The sequence below is a fragment of the Pseudopipra pipra genome, chromosome 8, assembly GCF_036250125.1.
Source record: "Pseudopipra pipra isolate bDixPip1 chromosome 8, bDixPip1.hap1, whole genome shotgun sequence".
Classification (NCBI taxonomy): Eukaryota; Metazoa; Chordata; class Aves; order Passeriformes; family Pipridae; genus Pseudopipra; species Pseudopipra pipra.
Window position 1 is genome coordinate 35,648,283 of NC_087556.1, and position 14,478 is coordinate 35,662,760.

The 14,478-nt window shown below is 39.4% G+C and overlaps 1 protein-coding gene across 1 annotated transcript in view; it reads right to left on the reverse strand.

Annotated features, from left to right (window-relative positions):
• The window catches only part of PLPP4 (phospholipid phosphatase 4), a 52,356-nt gene that overhangs the window by 13,857 nt on the left and 24,021 nt on the right, over positions 1 to 14,478 (reverse strand). The window contains exons 4-5 of the mRNA XM_064663666.1: positions 13,499 to 13,562; positions 11,905 to 12,029 (exon numbers count right to left, since the gene is read on the reverse strand). Of these exons, the coding sequence (XP_064519736.1) occupies positions 11,905 to 12,029; positions 13,499 to 13,562 (189 nt within the window). The remainder of the gene's footprint in view (positions 1 to 11,904; positions 12,030 to 13,498; positions 13,563 to 14,478) is intronic.

The following is a 14,478-nucleotide window of genomic DNA, read 5'->3' on the forward strand; positions in this document are numbered from 1 at the left end:
CCTGGAATATACCAAGTCCCATCCACTGGGATCAGGGTAATTTCTTGTTTCCTTTGCCATACCTATGGCATGGAGCAGCCTTGATAATGGATCCTATCCTACTGGTCATTCCATTCACCCTGCCAAGTATCATTTGTTTAGGGATGTGCATTTAACTTAAAATTTACTTGAAGGAAATTGGCACAATCATCCAGACCAGCACATAAAATACAGTTAGAAGACAATCTGAAGTACTTCTTCATGGATGGAAACTTTTTAACAGTGGAGGATCAGGATCTTGACAAGGTGCAGTGATTTTGCTGGATTATACCACTGTTAGTACTGCCTGCAAATAATCCCCCTGAACACTTCCAGAATGAACCAGGGAAACCCCAAAACCATGCACAGCCAGAGCAGTAAGAGTTATACAGAACATCTCTGCATCTCTTTTCATGCTGTGAGACACAGCAAAATGTTATTTATTCCTGCAACACTGCAAAATGCAGAGTAATGAAGCCTGATCTACCCACCATCTGCAAGAGGAACTTATCACTGGGGGTTTTATGTAAAGAAGAAGAGCTTGGGGAGGAAAAAAAGGTAAATGATTTAAAGTTTTGTTCAACTACACCTCAGGTATCAAAGTAAAGCAGGACACCAAGGGGTGAGTGGCTGCACAGTGACATTATTCTGCCACTGAACTCAATGCTGGGCTCCAAACTTCTAAAAAACTCTCTGGAGAGAATAAGGGACTCTAAAGTTGGGCATTTTCAATTCAGTCTAGGTCCCCTGAAGACAGCAAAACTGAAGTTGCTCTCCATTCTGGAGTACACAGCACATCTGGGATTAATCTCTTTAATCATGTAAAGAAAGAGGAGAAAATATCCAGGTATATAACAGCATAAAAAAAAAAGCTGTTGTGTTGAATAACTGGGGTTGCTCAGCATGAAGAGAAGGCTCTGGGGAGACCTCATTACAGCCCTGCAGTATCTTAAGGGAGCTCATAAAAAAGGAAGGAGAGAGGCCTTAAATCCAGGCACAGTGACAGGACAAGGGACAAGGAAAACTGAACCCCAAGGGGATCATCCCGCAAGCCCCTCATGAATTCCAACAGCCCTTGTTATTAAGACTGAGAGGTAAACATGTCATAGGGCAGGTAAAAGCATTAAACACAACTACTCCTGGTTGTGTTTCTTAATTCAGCTCCTCAGAGTTTTAATTAACAACCCAATAAGCCCCACAGGAGATTTTATTTTATTTTTTCTTTGCCTATCTAAGAAATCCGTTTCTTATTTCCCTGGATTCTTTTATAAAAGGGTGAATCATCTCAGTGAGACGGTGCCATACAGCTGTTAATTAAGAGATTTATCTTGAAAATAGGGGAGTAGCAGCAATTACTGCCAAAAACCTGTGGCTTGTAGCTCATTTGTTACTTTAAATCCTCACTTTCAACTGAAGGAAGTATGATTATCCTCCATGAAATTGCTAGCTAAAGATAATTAACAGTTCAAATATAGATACCCAACTATAATTACATGTACTGAAGTAATATTTTGTATGAATTATCTCAGGATAGCAAACAATTCTATTGAAATTCAGTAATTTCTTCACTCCGAAGCACATAATTCTAATTTTTCAAACAAATGAATGGCTTTTAAAAATGTAAAAATATTTTCATTTTTACAGCTGACTAATTTTAATTATTTAGTGGAAAAGGGGAGGAGGAACTACCTGTCCCCTCACTCTGATGATATAATATTTCCCTATCAGCTTTATTCTTTTTAGTGGCACAGCAAGAAACACCACAAATACTACACTCATTTAATTAGTGCTTCATCAAGCAAATCTGGTGTGAGCATGAACTGCATAATCAGCTTTGATATCACCAGAGGAGACAACTCCTCAGGGGGAACACAACACTGAGTGGAGCAGTCAACTGCCAAGATAAAGAGAAAATAAAATATTAGCCAATCAGCCAGTCAACAGCAAAGGGGCTGGGTTGTTTTAAGAACTGTTGCAGTGGTTTTTTCCTGCCTAAAACGACAACTCACACCAAGGAGACCCCTGGGTTGACTGTCAGGGACTTTATGACTGGTTTAGAAAAGGAAAAAAAAAATTAAAAATAAATAAAAAAATAAATCAAGAGATTTTGCTTCTTCTCCCAAAAGATAGAAACCTAATCAAGGAGTAATCTTTAGAATTCTTTCTGCTTAAATAAGCAGAGTTTTCCCAGGAGGAATAGGACACATCCAAAACAATGCAGACATGGGGATGTGAACGAGTTCTGAGGACTAAAACTGTTAGAGATAAATACACATTTCCCAGGTATACCATAGAACATTTTTTGGTAACAGCATCAAGGCCAGAGCCACGAATATTCATATCCAAATTGCAATCCTGCTTCTCAGATTTAACTCCTGTTCATCACCTGCCCTACTGCAAAGAGGCATTCTCTGAACACAGTGATACTCTGTTTTCCCCCAGATTCCAGCCTCCCTGCCATACTAAACAACACCAGAAAGTGATAGTATATTCTACTGCTTGATAGCACAAATAAATATCTTTTAACCATTACCTGTTGACCATTTTGTTATTTAGATCAACCAGTAGTTCCATTTTTCCAGACAGGATCTTGCTGCGTTCACCCACATAAACTTACTGAGTTCAAGCAAGTCATGAAGGAACATTTCCAGAGCAGGGAACGGGGAGAACAGAATAAAAAATAACAGAATATTTCAGTTGGAGGGAACCCACAATTATCATCTAGTCCAACTGCCTGACCACTGCAGGGCTGACCAAAAGTTAAAGCAAATTTATTATTTATTTTATTTATTTTTAAATTTATTTTATTTATTATTACCCTGTTGATAAGGACCTGCTTCCAGTCAGAACCATTCAGCTTTGAATCATTCCCACATGTCCTGTCACTGGATCCCAGGGATATCAGCAAAGACAGGCTAATACAGTAAAGAATAAACTGGCTTATCATATGATAGACAACTTCTTGCATGGCTGAGCAAGTGATGTATTAAATATTCAGTGATATTTAGATACTTTTAAAAATACGATTTATTATGACTCACCGGTCATATTAAATCATATTTAGTCCCCAGTGTCTATGGAAATGCTATGATAACATAAACAGCTGGTCAACCATTCTGATTTCTATTTTCTGATTAATTCCCTCAGTAAAATAATTGGATTATTCCCTCAGTAAAATAATCCAAAGATTTTTTTTCCTTTCCCCCAGCTCCCCTGGGAGTAATTTTTTTAAGACCTCCCGTGCTATTATCCACTGGTAGTTTCATCCACAAATCCAACTTGCATTGCCTTCCAACACAACCAGACACTTCCAACAGAACCATTCTCCAAAAGTTTCTAGTTGCTTAAACAAAGTGTAGGAACCCCAGACTGAAAGACTTCTAAACCCACTGTTTTAGTTCAGACTGAAACAAAGACAAACCAAAAGTCTCAAATCACCAGACAAATCCACTGATTGCAACAAAGCTGTGTTAGTTATTAAAATATTTTGCATAAATATTTTTCCTGTAGGTTTCATTAGATGAAACACTGAACATTATTTGCTCACTCTTCTGCAGAAGGAAGTGGGAAAAAAAATTACCTATTTACTTACCTATAATAGATTGTGATTTCCATGTAGAACTGACAGTAACAGCAAAATCCAAATGAGGCTTTCTGCAGATTTTTTTCTCTTTCTGGCATAAATAACATATTTGATTTCCTGTATTTATCTCACAGCTTTTATCTCAAGACACTTTTAATATCCCCTTGTTTTCAAGAGACTTAAATTAATGTTTTCAGAAAACATTGTGACTGAGATTTCTGCCATTTGATAAATCAGTCAGCCACCTCTAAAGAAAGGTGCCCAGTATTTTAACTTTATCATTCCATTTCAAGGCTTTTTATTGATCTATTTTTCTTGGGCTTACAGCAGAATTGCACTTGGTACTCTTATTTTTATTGAAATAATTCTGGATTGTCTCAGGGTTATTCCATTATGAATAACAGCAATAACTGCTCATTCTGTTGTAGCAAGCTTAAATGTATATAAGGAAATTTTTTTCTTTGGAGTTCCCTCGTCCTTTCATTTCATTTCTTTCATCAGAACATGATCTTACATGAGTCAACTCTATCACTCTTGCTGCTCAAAAGGGTTTGGAGGCAGCAAGTAGCATTTGGAGACGGATCACCCATCCCAGCTCATGAAGGTGAGTTTTAAAGTCCCCTTGGAAACAGGATGGTTGGATGTACTTCCAAGCAGCTCCAGTCTAGCCAGAATGCTCTCATACATATTCTGATTTATGTCTCCACAGATGTGAAAAAACTGCCCTACCAAGATGAAGAGCAAGGACTGCTTTTGGGAGTCCTTACTGATCAAAATGTTTCGCAGCTGAAGGGACCGGGGGCAAATTCCCACACAAATATCAGTTTCTGCTTCTCAAAACAGGAATTCTGACCAGTCCTACGATTCTCTGATTTCCTCTTTGCAGAGAAGGATAAAGGGATATCCTTCCTTGACCTGAAATTAAAGTTGGAAGAGAGCAAAGAAACGTGTTTATGCAGTGAATGCAATGAACATGCAACTAAGCAAATTTACTCAGGCTATTTACCTGCTTCTCATCCAAGCCTGTCCTACCCCCCAAGTGCTGCCTCAGTCAGCCCACTGTTGAGGTGATCCATCTTTAAGAAAACTCCAGCCTGAAAGATACATCACTAAGGAAGAGCTACAAACACCCCTGATTTAGAAACATCTCTATATTTGGGTTGTTTTTCTACAGAAATGCCACACCAAACCACACAGAATGGATCCTGGAGTGTGATGTGTGTCAGTGCTGTGCTGCAACGGGAATTTCAAGGAATCTCAATATTTGCCAGTGCTGGAGTGAGGCTCCTTCCCCAAAAATGCTCAGAACCTGATGTGCCAGGCTCCTCTGAGCTACCAGCCATCCATTTTTCACTCAGACTTGAGCTTTCTGCCCCATTTCACTGCAGAGAAGAGCTGTCACTGCAGTTCGCAGATGAAAATTGATCTTTAGATCTCTGGTGTGACTCCAAGTCCTTTTAACTGAAAAGGTCAGGCAGAAGAACAATGATCTGATCTTTAGATACAGCTGAAGTCTACAGCTTCACCATGAAGTCTTCTGCAGGCTGGGAAATCAAGCATATGCCTTAAACTCAGCTTAAAAAGTTGAAGATAGGCAAAAGAAAAGGAAAAATCAGACTGTGAGGTAATTAAGCTTCTTCCCTACACAAATGAAAGCAATTTGAACAGCTATAATAACCAAGGAACAGCAGTAACTGCTGGAAAAACTGGTTTCTTGAAGTTAAACTCAGAGATTTACTCATATTTCCAGTTCATTTTCTTTAACTTCAGCTCTCCAGCTTTTGAAGAAGAACCATGCTGACCCACAAAGTCATTCACTGTATTCCTCACTAATGACTCAGGATTTAAGATGATTCCATATTTTTGCTTCCTCTCCTCTGAAGTCTCACTCTACTCTTCCTGCATGGTTTGGCCTCCAGATTAGGAAAAACAAACAAACAAAATGAAGAGCACACATAGATCCCTCTTTGGTATTCTGTGTGAATCGCAAATTACAGTGGATTGTAAACCAGAAAATGCCAGTCCTGAGACCAAGAAAGCAACAGGCTCAAGTGACATAATTCTGATTTTTCATGCAGTCTTTGGTATTGCTAAATAACATTTTACTTTCAGCTTTTCTTCAAGAAGCTCTGATGAATTTTTCTAGAGAGCAGAGACCTGTAACACCTCATCCTTCATCTGTTTTAGTCACTTTAATGAAGAAGGCTGGGTGCTGGTGAGGGGCAAAGAGCTCTTACCTGGCTTGGCAGCAAGCCTACTGTCTGCAGAGGAAATGAGGGAAGGATAAGGGCCTTTCTTCCCACCTTTGGTAAATTCTCACACAGATAAGTGGCAAGCACTGGCAAAGATGGATAACATACCTGCATGGCTCTATCTTTTCACAGAAAAGATATATTTTCATAGAAGAAAATAGCCAGAGAAACAGCCACCTTGTTTATCTCAATGTGCATTATAGCTGCTTGAAAACCTGGCTCCTGAGCCAGTTTATACTTAAACTACTGAGAGCTTGTGGGAATCAGCTGTTGATTCTTGGGAAAAGGATGAAGAAGAGACATTCAGCATTCACCTTCTCTCTTCTGGATAAGGAAACTGGCTCTAAAGTTGGGTACAGGGCCATTCCTGGACAAGGCAAGGGATGAGGCTGATGATGTCCATGGTCATTTCCCCCACTGCCACCTGTTTTCAGTGACAACCAGCAAATCCAAACACCAACAGGACTGCTGGTTTTCTAGCAGAGACTTTTTGCTCTGTGAAGAGCCTTAATAAAGAGCAGTCCTAAGAAGCCAACTTAGAGAGTCCACTTAGAAAGTCAGTGTTGAGGGGGAAAGGTAGAGCAGGAATATCTGTAGGATTTGGGAGTGGACCTTGCTCATAAGGAAGAAACATTTTTGAGGTGAAAAAAACCAGCTGGGATTCCTCTGTCTTTATTCAGCGAAAGGATGAGGGAACTCTAAAGAAAAAATTTCCTTATATACATTTAAGCTTGCTACAACAGGATGAGCAATTATTGCTGTTATCCATAATGGAATCTGGCTACTGAAAGCAGGAAATTACTCTTCAGGACCAGCCTGAAGATCTAATCCCATTTATTATGCCAGAAGAAAAGGGTAACCAATTCCTTTTTTCCTATTGCTGTTTGTACTTCCTTTCTTAGGCCATCACTACTCTTATAAATGCACATCCTCTTTTTAATACAAACAGAATCTACAATGTGGAACATGCTCCACTGGCAGTGTTTCCTTAACAGCCTATTAAAGTGCACAGTAGGTGTTAAGAACCTAATTCCCAGACCACTGCTCCCATTAACCCTGTTTGCTGAAAACTTCTTTGATGTAGTAATTCTGACTATTAATAGATTAGAATTCTTCAGGCAGTGCAGTTCTGGCATAGTTTTTTTTTTGAGCAGAGCAAGATTATGCTGGAAATGGATGTTTCCTTTGATTTGTGACGAGTTTATACCTGCAAAGGCTCATCCTGAACAATGAAACTGGGGAAAATCAATTCTTCAGGATGTTACAACCACTTACAACCATGACAATCTGGCCACTGCAAACTTCAGCTGCAATTGCACTGCCATATTACTACCTAGATTTTAATTGTATAAAAAGTGCCATTTATTAAAAAATAAACAGTGACGGGAACTGTTTCTTTGGAAAACAAAAATTCCTTAGGAAAATGGGGTCAACAACACATAATAGTTGGGGTTTTACATATTATTTAGCATCTTATCTGTGAGGGCTGTGAGATAAGACTAAACTAGGCTCAAAAGGCAGAGAAAATAATTTTCTTTTAAAAGGCCATTATTTTCTCAAGTGGACCAAGACACCCTCATTCATCAAGGAGGTAATTAAAAAACATATAACATAACATACCACTGTTATTGTCCCCACACTCATTACATTCTTCATTTCAGATTTATAATTAAATTCTCTGATTTTTTCAGCTATATTAAACAGTAATCATTACAAACCTCTTTGAGGCAATAACACGAAGAAGAAAAACAAAAACACCCACACAAGAAATAAGAGCTCTTGTATAGCTCTGTGTTAACATTCACTCTGGAACTGTACAAACAAAATTGAGATGTTACCACAAAATAATTTCTTCAAAACTCTACTTTTTTTTCCATGTAAAAAGAAATCTCTAGAATCAATAAAGATTTCTCTTTAAAAAAAAAAAAAATAAAAAAATCAATGGCACAATTTAGGGAAAAGTAAACTTTTCAATCTAATTTAGGTAATTAAATTGCAGCTACAAAAATAAATTCACAACTATTTTATTTATTTGGCTGCTAGCACTTTTACACAGAAAATGCTAATTTTTAGTTGATTTTTTTTTTCCCCCATACATCTCTCCTATCCAACAGGAAATTTTAAGTTCAGTTATCTCTGCAGCCACTGTGTTTTTCAAGTGATTAATTTTTTATCGAGTTGGGTTTCCAGTCATTTGATGTGAAACCCATTCATACCAACTGGGATCACTCTTTCTGGGATCTCCTGAAGTTCAACACAGGGAACTGCAAAGCCCTTTACTGGGGGAAATTCATCCCAACTCTTCTCAGTGGCAGCCAGGAAAAGGAGAAGAGACAAATAATAAGCAGCACAGGCTCCAAGGAGGTTAAATTAAACTCTCACCAAGCCACTATTTTTAACTCCAGTACAAAGGTACCAAAACCAGTCTCATGCAGCTTCCTCTAAGGCAGCAACCCCTTAACTGAAAAATACAGCTGAAATAGTTCTGACCAATTCAGAAATAACACATTCAAAAATAGGCACTAAACAAAGCTGAAGCCAAGACTGGCAATTGCAATCTGTGAGCAGAATAAAAGCCTAAAGGGAGTTTTATCATGATAAATTAATCACTTCCTCTAAGAAAGCAAAACAGGGTCAAGAATTTGGCATTTCATTCCCACAGGATTTTTGGTGTTTCTAAATAAAATGTGTTGTGCTGCTATTATTTACCCACAGTTGCTTGTACAAGGACTTCACTACTACAGAGATGGCAGCACAGAAGATATCTGCCTGCCTAGGAGTTTGGTTTTTCTTTTAACCTGAACAGCCCATTTTACTGAACAATATTTGAAGCAATTCTGTGTTGCTGAGTTGCTACATTTTTTTCTAAAAAAACTTCAGGAGAGAAGCCATTCAGAGACTGTTTACACGGCAAACAGATCAGAAAACCTCACTGGGGGGTTTGCAGCTGTTGCAAATCTATATTTACATCAGAATGGTCTCTTCCTTGTTGATCTGAGGTATGAAACAGGTCTCTGGATACACCCTTTCTCTGACAATATGCTGTCTAGTTCCTTTAATTTTTGGTCTCCTTACTGTTCTAGAAACAGGTGAACATAAACAAATATTTAAGGTCTGATCTAATCATGAAGTTGTCCTGGTTTTGGCAATAAGTCAAGACTCATTCATTAAACTATAACATAAACACATACTACTTTAGCAGCACATTTTTGCTTGCTACTGGTTGTCTGCCCTCATTTTATACAGGTGAAATCCAGGTCAAAGTTTCAGTTTAAATGCTACAGGTCAGGTCTTTGCTCCTCTGAGTTAGAGCTCTGTACCCAAAACCTGGAGTCACCAACTTGGAAGGATGATCTGGGTTCATATTCTAAGCCAAAATCATCACAGTTAAAAGCTTAGGGAATTACAGCTGGCATCAAAACAGGAGTGAGTGCTCCATGCACTTTTCTGATTTATCTTATGTGCACTCCTTGGCACGGGGAGAGGAAGCCAAGAAAATTATCTGTGCTCCAGTAAGGAGAACACCCCCTCCTTCAGGGCAAAGGGGAAGGGAGTGGAGCACAAGTGCTGGGAGGAGAGGCTGAGGGAGCTGGGGGGGCTCAGCCTGGAGAAGAGGAGGCTCAGGGGAGACCTCCTCACTCTCTGCAACTCCCTGACAGGAGGGGGGAGCCAGGGGGGGTTGGTCTCTTTTCCCAGGCAACTCTCAGCAAGACAAGAGGTCTGGGTCTGCAGCTGTGCCAGGGGAGGGGTAGGTTGGATATCAGGAAGAATTTCTTTCCAGAGAGGGTGCTCAGCCATTGGAATGGGCTGCCCAGGGAAGGGGTGGATTCTCCATCCCTGGAGGTTTTTAGGATGAGACTGGATGTGGCATCAGTGCCATGGGCTGGGAACCACAGCGGGGTTGGATCAAGGGTTGGACTTGATGATCTCGGAGGTCCCTTCCAACCCAGCTGATTCTGTGATTCTGTGACTCTCCAAGTGGTAACAGGTAGTTCACAACATTTTTAAGGAGTACCCAGGGTAAGGTCAGGCCATCTGAGAGCATCAGTGTTGTCACTCTCCATACACATCCCTGTGTCCCATCCTTACAGCACAGCACTCACAGCACCCCAGACTTTCCTGGTAAGGGCCTCATTTTGCATGGATGAGGGTTTAGATTCTGGTATAACAAACCATTTGATTGACAGCCTATCCAAGAAATGCCTTGAGAGAAAATGCTTTGAAGATGAAAATGGCTCTTGACTGAAGCCTCTAACTTTGCTTTATGAGCTGCCCAGCAGCTCTTACTGGTGATTTATTTTCCTCGTGTGTTCAAGTAGGAAACACCAAACTGCAGTGGACTACTTGGAACTATCATTCCAAGAGAGGTATTATAGTTTATGTCAGCTCTCATCCTCCCCACTTACATTTCTGCAGTCATGAAAAGAGAAAAAAAAAAATCCCTCAAACAGTAACAGAAACAAACAAACAAATATATACATATTTTTTGATGCTTTTTCATGAATTCCACCACACACAGAGAACGGATGACAAATGTGAAGAATCAAACTCCTGCATTTGATGTAGTGGCAATCTTATGCTGAAGGGAGGAGAAAGGAGCCATGAAAAAAATTTTGGACTGACTTTATGACAGGAAAGTTTAAAAACACCTACATGCTAAGAAGACAGGAGGGACAGCTTTTTAAGACTGAGATAAGAAAATGCAGAATTATGGAAAAATTTACACACGTGAACTATTATATCCCAAACATCCTCATTGCTCCATAGGTCTGGGAAGGTAGCATAATTGCATGCTTTCCATCATACTTTTTTCCCTTTTCAATCTTTAATCTAGTGGGGATGAGGAAACAGCAAGAAACTAAATGTATGATCACAACTATAAACTATTCTTGATACAATAATACTGACAATCCTGGTTATGTAAATAATTTTGCTGCACAGGAGGAGCAGGGGTTAGCACTGCCAGACTGTCAAATTAAAGACAAATTAAGGGTTTCCTTCTCTGTTATGAGACTAAAATATGTGTGGATTTGAAGGCTTGTCAGAGATTTAGGTATTACAACATCAGTCTTCAAACAGCTGAGCAGTTCAAGCAGCTGCAGTTGATATTGTCCTTTTAATGTAATCAAAGCTTACAAACAAAATTTGAGACAGCTAAGTTGGTTTGTGGTTTAGAACTATAAAGCTAATCCACAAACATTTATTGCTCTCTTATCCATTTCTAGCACTCAAACAAGAAAAAGGAATCAAGATTAACTCACAATTTCCTTCATCTCATTACCCAACTTGTTCATAACATAGTTCTGCACAATTAGGCAATTTGAAGTTACTACTTTGAAAAAAGATCAGAAAAACAAATTCCATAGATACAACTTACAGTTCTCAGCAGCAGAACACCAGAAGGCAACAAACAATCCTGGCCAAAGAACCCAACCAACCTCACAGCAATCAAGTTATTTTACTGATGAAAAGAAGTTTTATTAGACACTTGACATGAAACATGCTGGAAGTAAACTCTTTAAGACAGAGGAAGGAACCTTTGCAAACATCTAAGTTAATACAACTAATTAAATAAGACAGGGTTGTACATTTTTACCTAAATGTCTGTTAGGATACAGGATAAGCTGGGAATAAGTGATCAAACCATCAGACCTAAACTGAGGAGCACCTCAAAGCCAAAAGTGACAAGTAATGTCCTGCTTCCTACCTCAGTGGAATACAACAAAATAAATATGTACTCTATAGACAAAGGTTGCATTCAGGGGTCTGCACTGGGGAACAGACACCCCTCAGGATCCCACTGTGTAACCTTGAACAGGGTTTCACTCTACTGACAGTCCTGCTGGGGCTCCCAATGAAGTCAGGTGGTTCTCAAGGCAAGAAAGGCTCACAACTCATTTCCAGAAGGAAATTTCTGAGAGTGGAGAGCAAAGTCAGAAGTGCAGACCCCTCCAGCCAAAATCAGCTTAATTATCAAACAGCAAAAAGCAACTCCAAAGCACAGAAAGGACAGCTTTTTGCAGCAGAGGCACTATATTTAAATGAACTTACAGGAAGAGTGGATACTGGGAAAGCTTTTTCTGCCTTCAGACACCAGATCTGGATCACCTGTGCAGTGCATTTCCGAGTTCATGACTCCATCTGGAAAGCAGCGGTAAAAGAAATCGGGACGCGGTCTACAAAAAACACCATGGATATTAAAAATATAAAAGCTGTAGTAACAGATAAACCTCAAAGTGATTATCACATTTACTGCTCATTACATACAGAGTTCATTCCCTCCAGCTCTAACACAGCAACAGAAATCACAGAGTCATTTGGGTTGGAAAAGACCCTGAAGACCCCAGAGTTCAAGAGGAAACCTAACCCTGCCAAATCCACCACTAAACCATGTCTCTCAACTCAAGGTCACGTTTTTTGCAGGCAGGCTCTCACAGGGAAGCTTCCAGCACAGCATGAAAGTGGGAGTTGTCTCTAAAAACACTCATGCAGGGTTGGTCTTGCCTGGTGATCAACCTTGCACAGCACCCCAGTGACAGAGCCAGGCAACGGAATGACTCACAAATTCTCACAAGTCTTGCCAACACATCCAGGACTACAACTGAGGCTACAAGGCTGGCACCAGAACAATCACCAAATTCTAATGCCAGCCTTGATGCTGACTAAGTGCATTAAACAAACCTCTGAGTTTCTTGTGACCCAGCTCTGAGCTGGTTTGACTGGTGTCATCCCAATCCTGAGCCAATAAACCCCCCAGAGAAGTAAAGGGAATAATCACAGATTCAGAGACAAGATGAGAGAGCCACCAGCTGGCTTGGGGTGCAGGCAGAATGAGCAAAATGGATTCTGAATTATTTCAAAAACACTCTTAAAATAAAAGCACCAAATACCATTACTGTCAGGGCATCAATACCATAGCAGAGAGGGTTCATCAGAAACCAAATACTGCTCCCTCAATGCTGTGAAAGAGGTCAACAACAAAAGCAGCAATGGACTCTTAAATCGTCTATGAATTCAAGTCAAATATATATTTTTCAGCTGAAATTATTCAAAATTTGATAAAGAGCCAAAAAATACCTTAAAAATCAGTTTTCAGGGAGTTTTGTTTGCTGTATTTTTCTGAGCCCGTCCTTCAAATTTATGTTTAAAAAAACAGTCTGTCTAGGAGTTCATTTATTGCTTAACTTCAAGGTGGATGTTGGTGTCTCCTGGAAACCCCACACTCACTAATATGCTTCTCACAAAATGCAGGCACTGAGTTACACAGAGACTCAACTGATTTCCACTTAATCAGACAAGGGGCATCTCAACTCCCACATGCTGTGACTCTTCCCTTCTGTGTTGCCAATTTAATGGACTGTTTTCAGCTCACACCGTTCCTTTCAAACTCCTCACCTGTCTGGATCTGCCAGATCCTCAAAAAAATAACAAAACACAAGGGCATGGATTCCTGCCCCAGTGGGATGTCACAGAATGGAGCTGTACAACACCTGCACCACATAAAAAACAACCTCTCAGGGGCCTATTCCATCCCCACACCTTTTGGAGCAGCAGCCAACTATTTATTAAGATGTATTGTAGTTGTCAACCTGTCTCCATTCATCTTAATATTTAAAGCTATCATTTATAACGTGACAAGACTTACCTTCCCACTATTAATTTAATTGTATTTGTGCAGACACCATTCAGAGCTAGAGCCAAGGAAACAGCTACAAAACAGAATGAACAAACAGAACAATAACAACCTAAATACCAAGCAATACATTGCAGCATTACAGAATTTGATTCCCAGACTGAAACCTTTGCTGGACTGAAAACTGACTGATCTTTGCAGCCTTCTGTTTTACTTATTACCCAGACTAAGAACAGACCCCAAAGCATCATAATAATCATGACTTATTTTGTTCTGCTTTCACTCTTGAGAAATCTTATTTCCTGTCATGCCATTTGTACAGGCATAAACCACCAAATGGGAAAAAAATCAGAGAATAAAGCACTGTGGGTTTGCAATTTTTTAGTTTTGTAATTTACCAGGTGGAAATCTTAGGCTCTTTGGGTCAAGGAGAATTCCTGTATATGTAACATATATATATATATATACATATATGTGTATGTGTGTTCATATATATATATATATTAAACAGTCCAATTTCAGGCTAAAGAATAGACTTTTGGCTAAAACTAGAACTGGATGACTTTTTTATTTTCCTTTCGAAAGGATGTGGATGTTTTGATTAAAAATCTCAATGTTTTCCCCTTACATTTGCTCCCAGGATTAACCAATTTTTCTGTTACAAAACAAGGGCCACTGAATTTTATTTCCCATTAGGAAAACAGTTACTAGGTAAATCTCTAATTTCCAGGAAAACATTTACAGTAATGTAACTTTGGATTCTGACAGCTCCATCAGCTATTTCCTCATTGGGCTGCTGCCCCAGATGCTGCACTTCAGCAGCACTCACCCATAAAATCTTTGCCTGAGGATGCTATAGATCATAAAAATGTCTGTTATAGATTCTAGTTTTAAAGTTAAGAAAAAAAAAAAGGTAGGTCCTTCGTCAAAGCAAAAATAAGGGTTTTCTCAGATTACAGCAATAGCTGCCAGCAAAAATAAAAGCACAACTC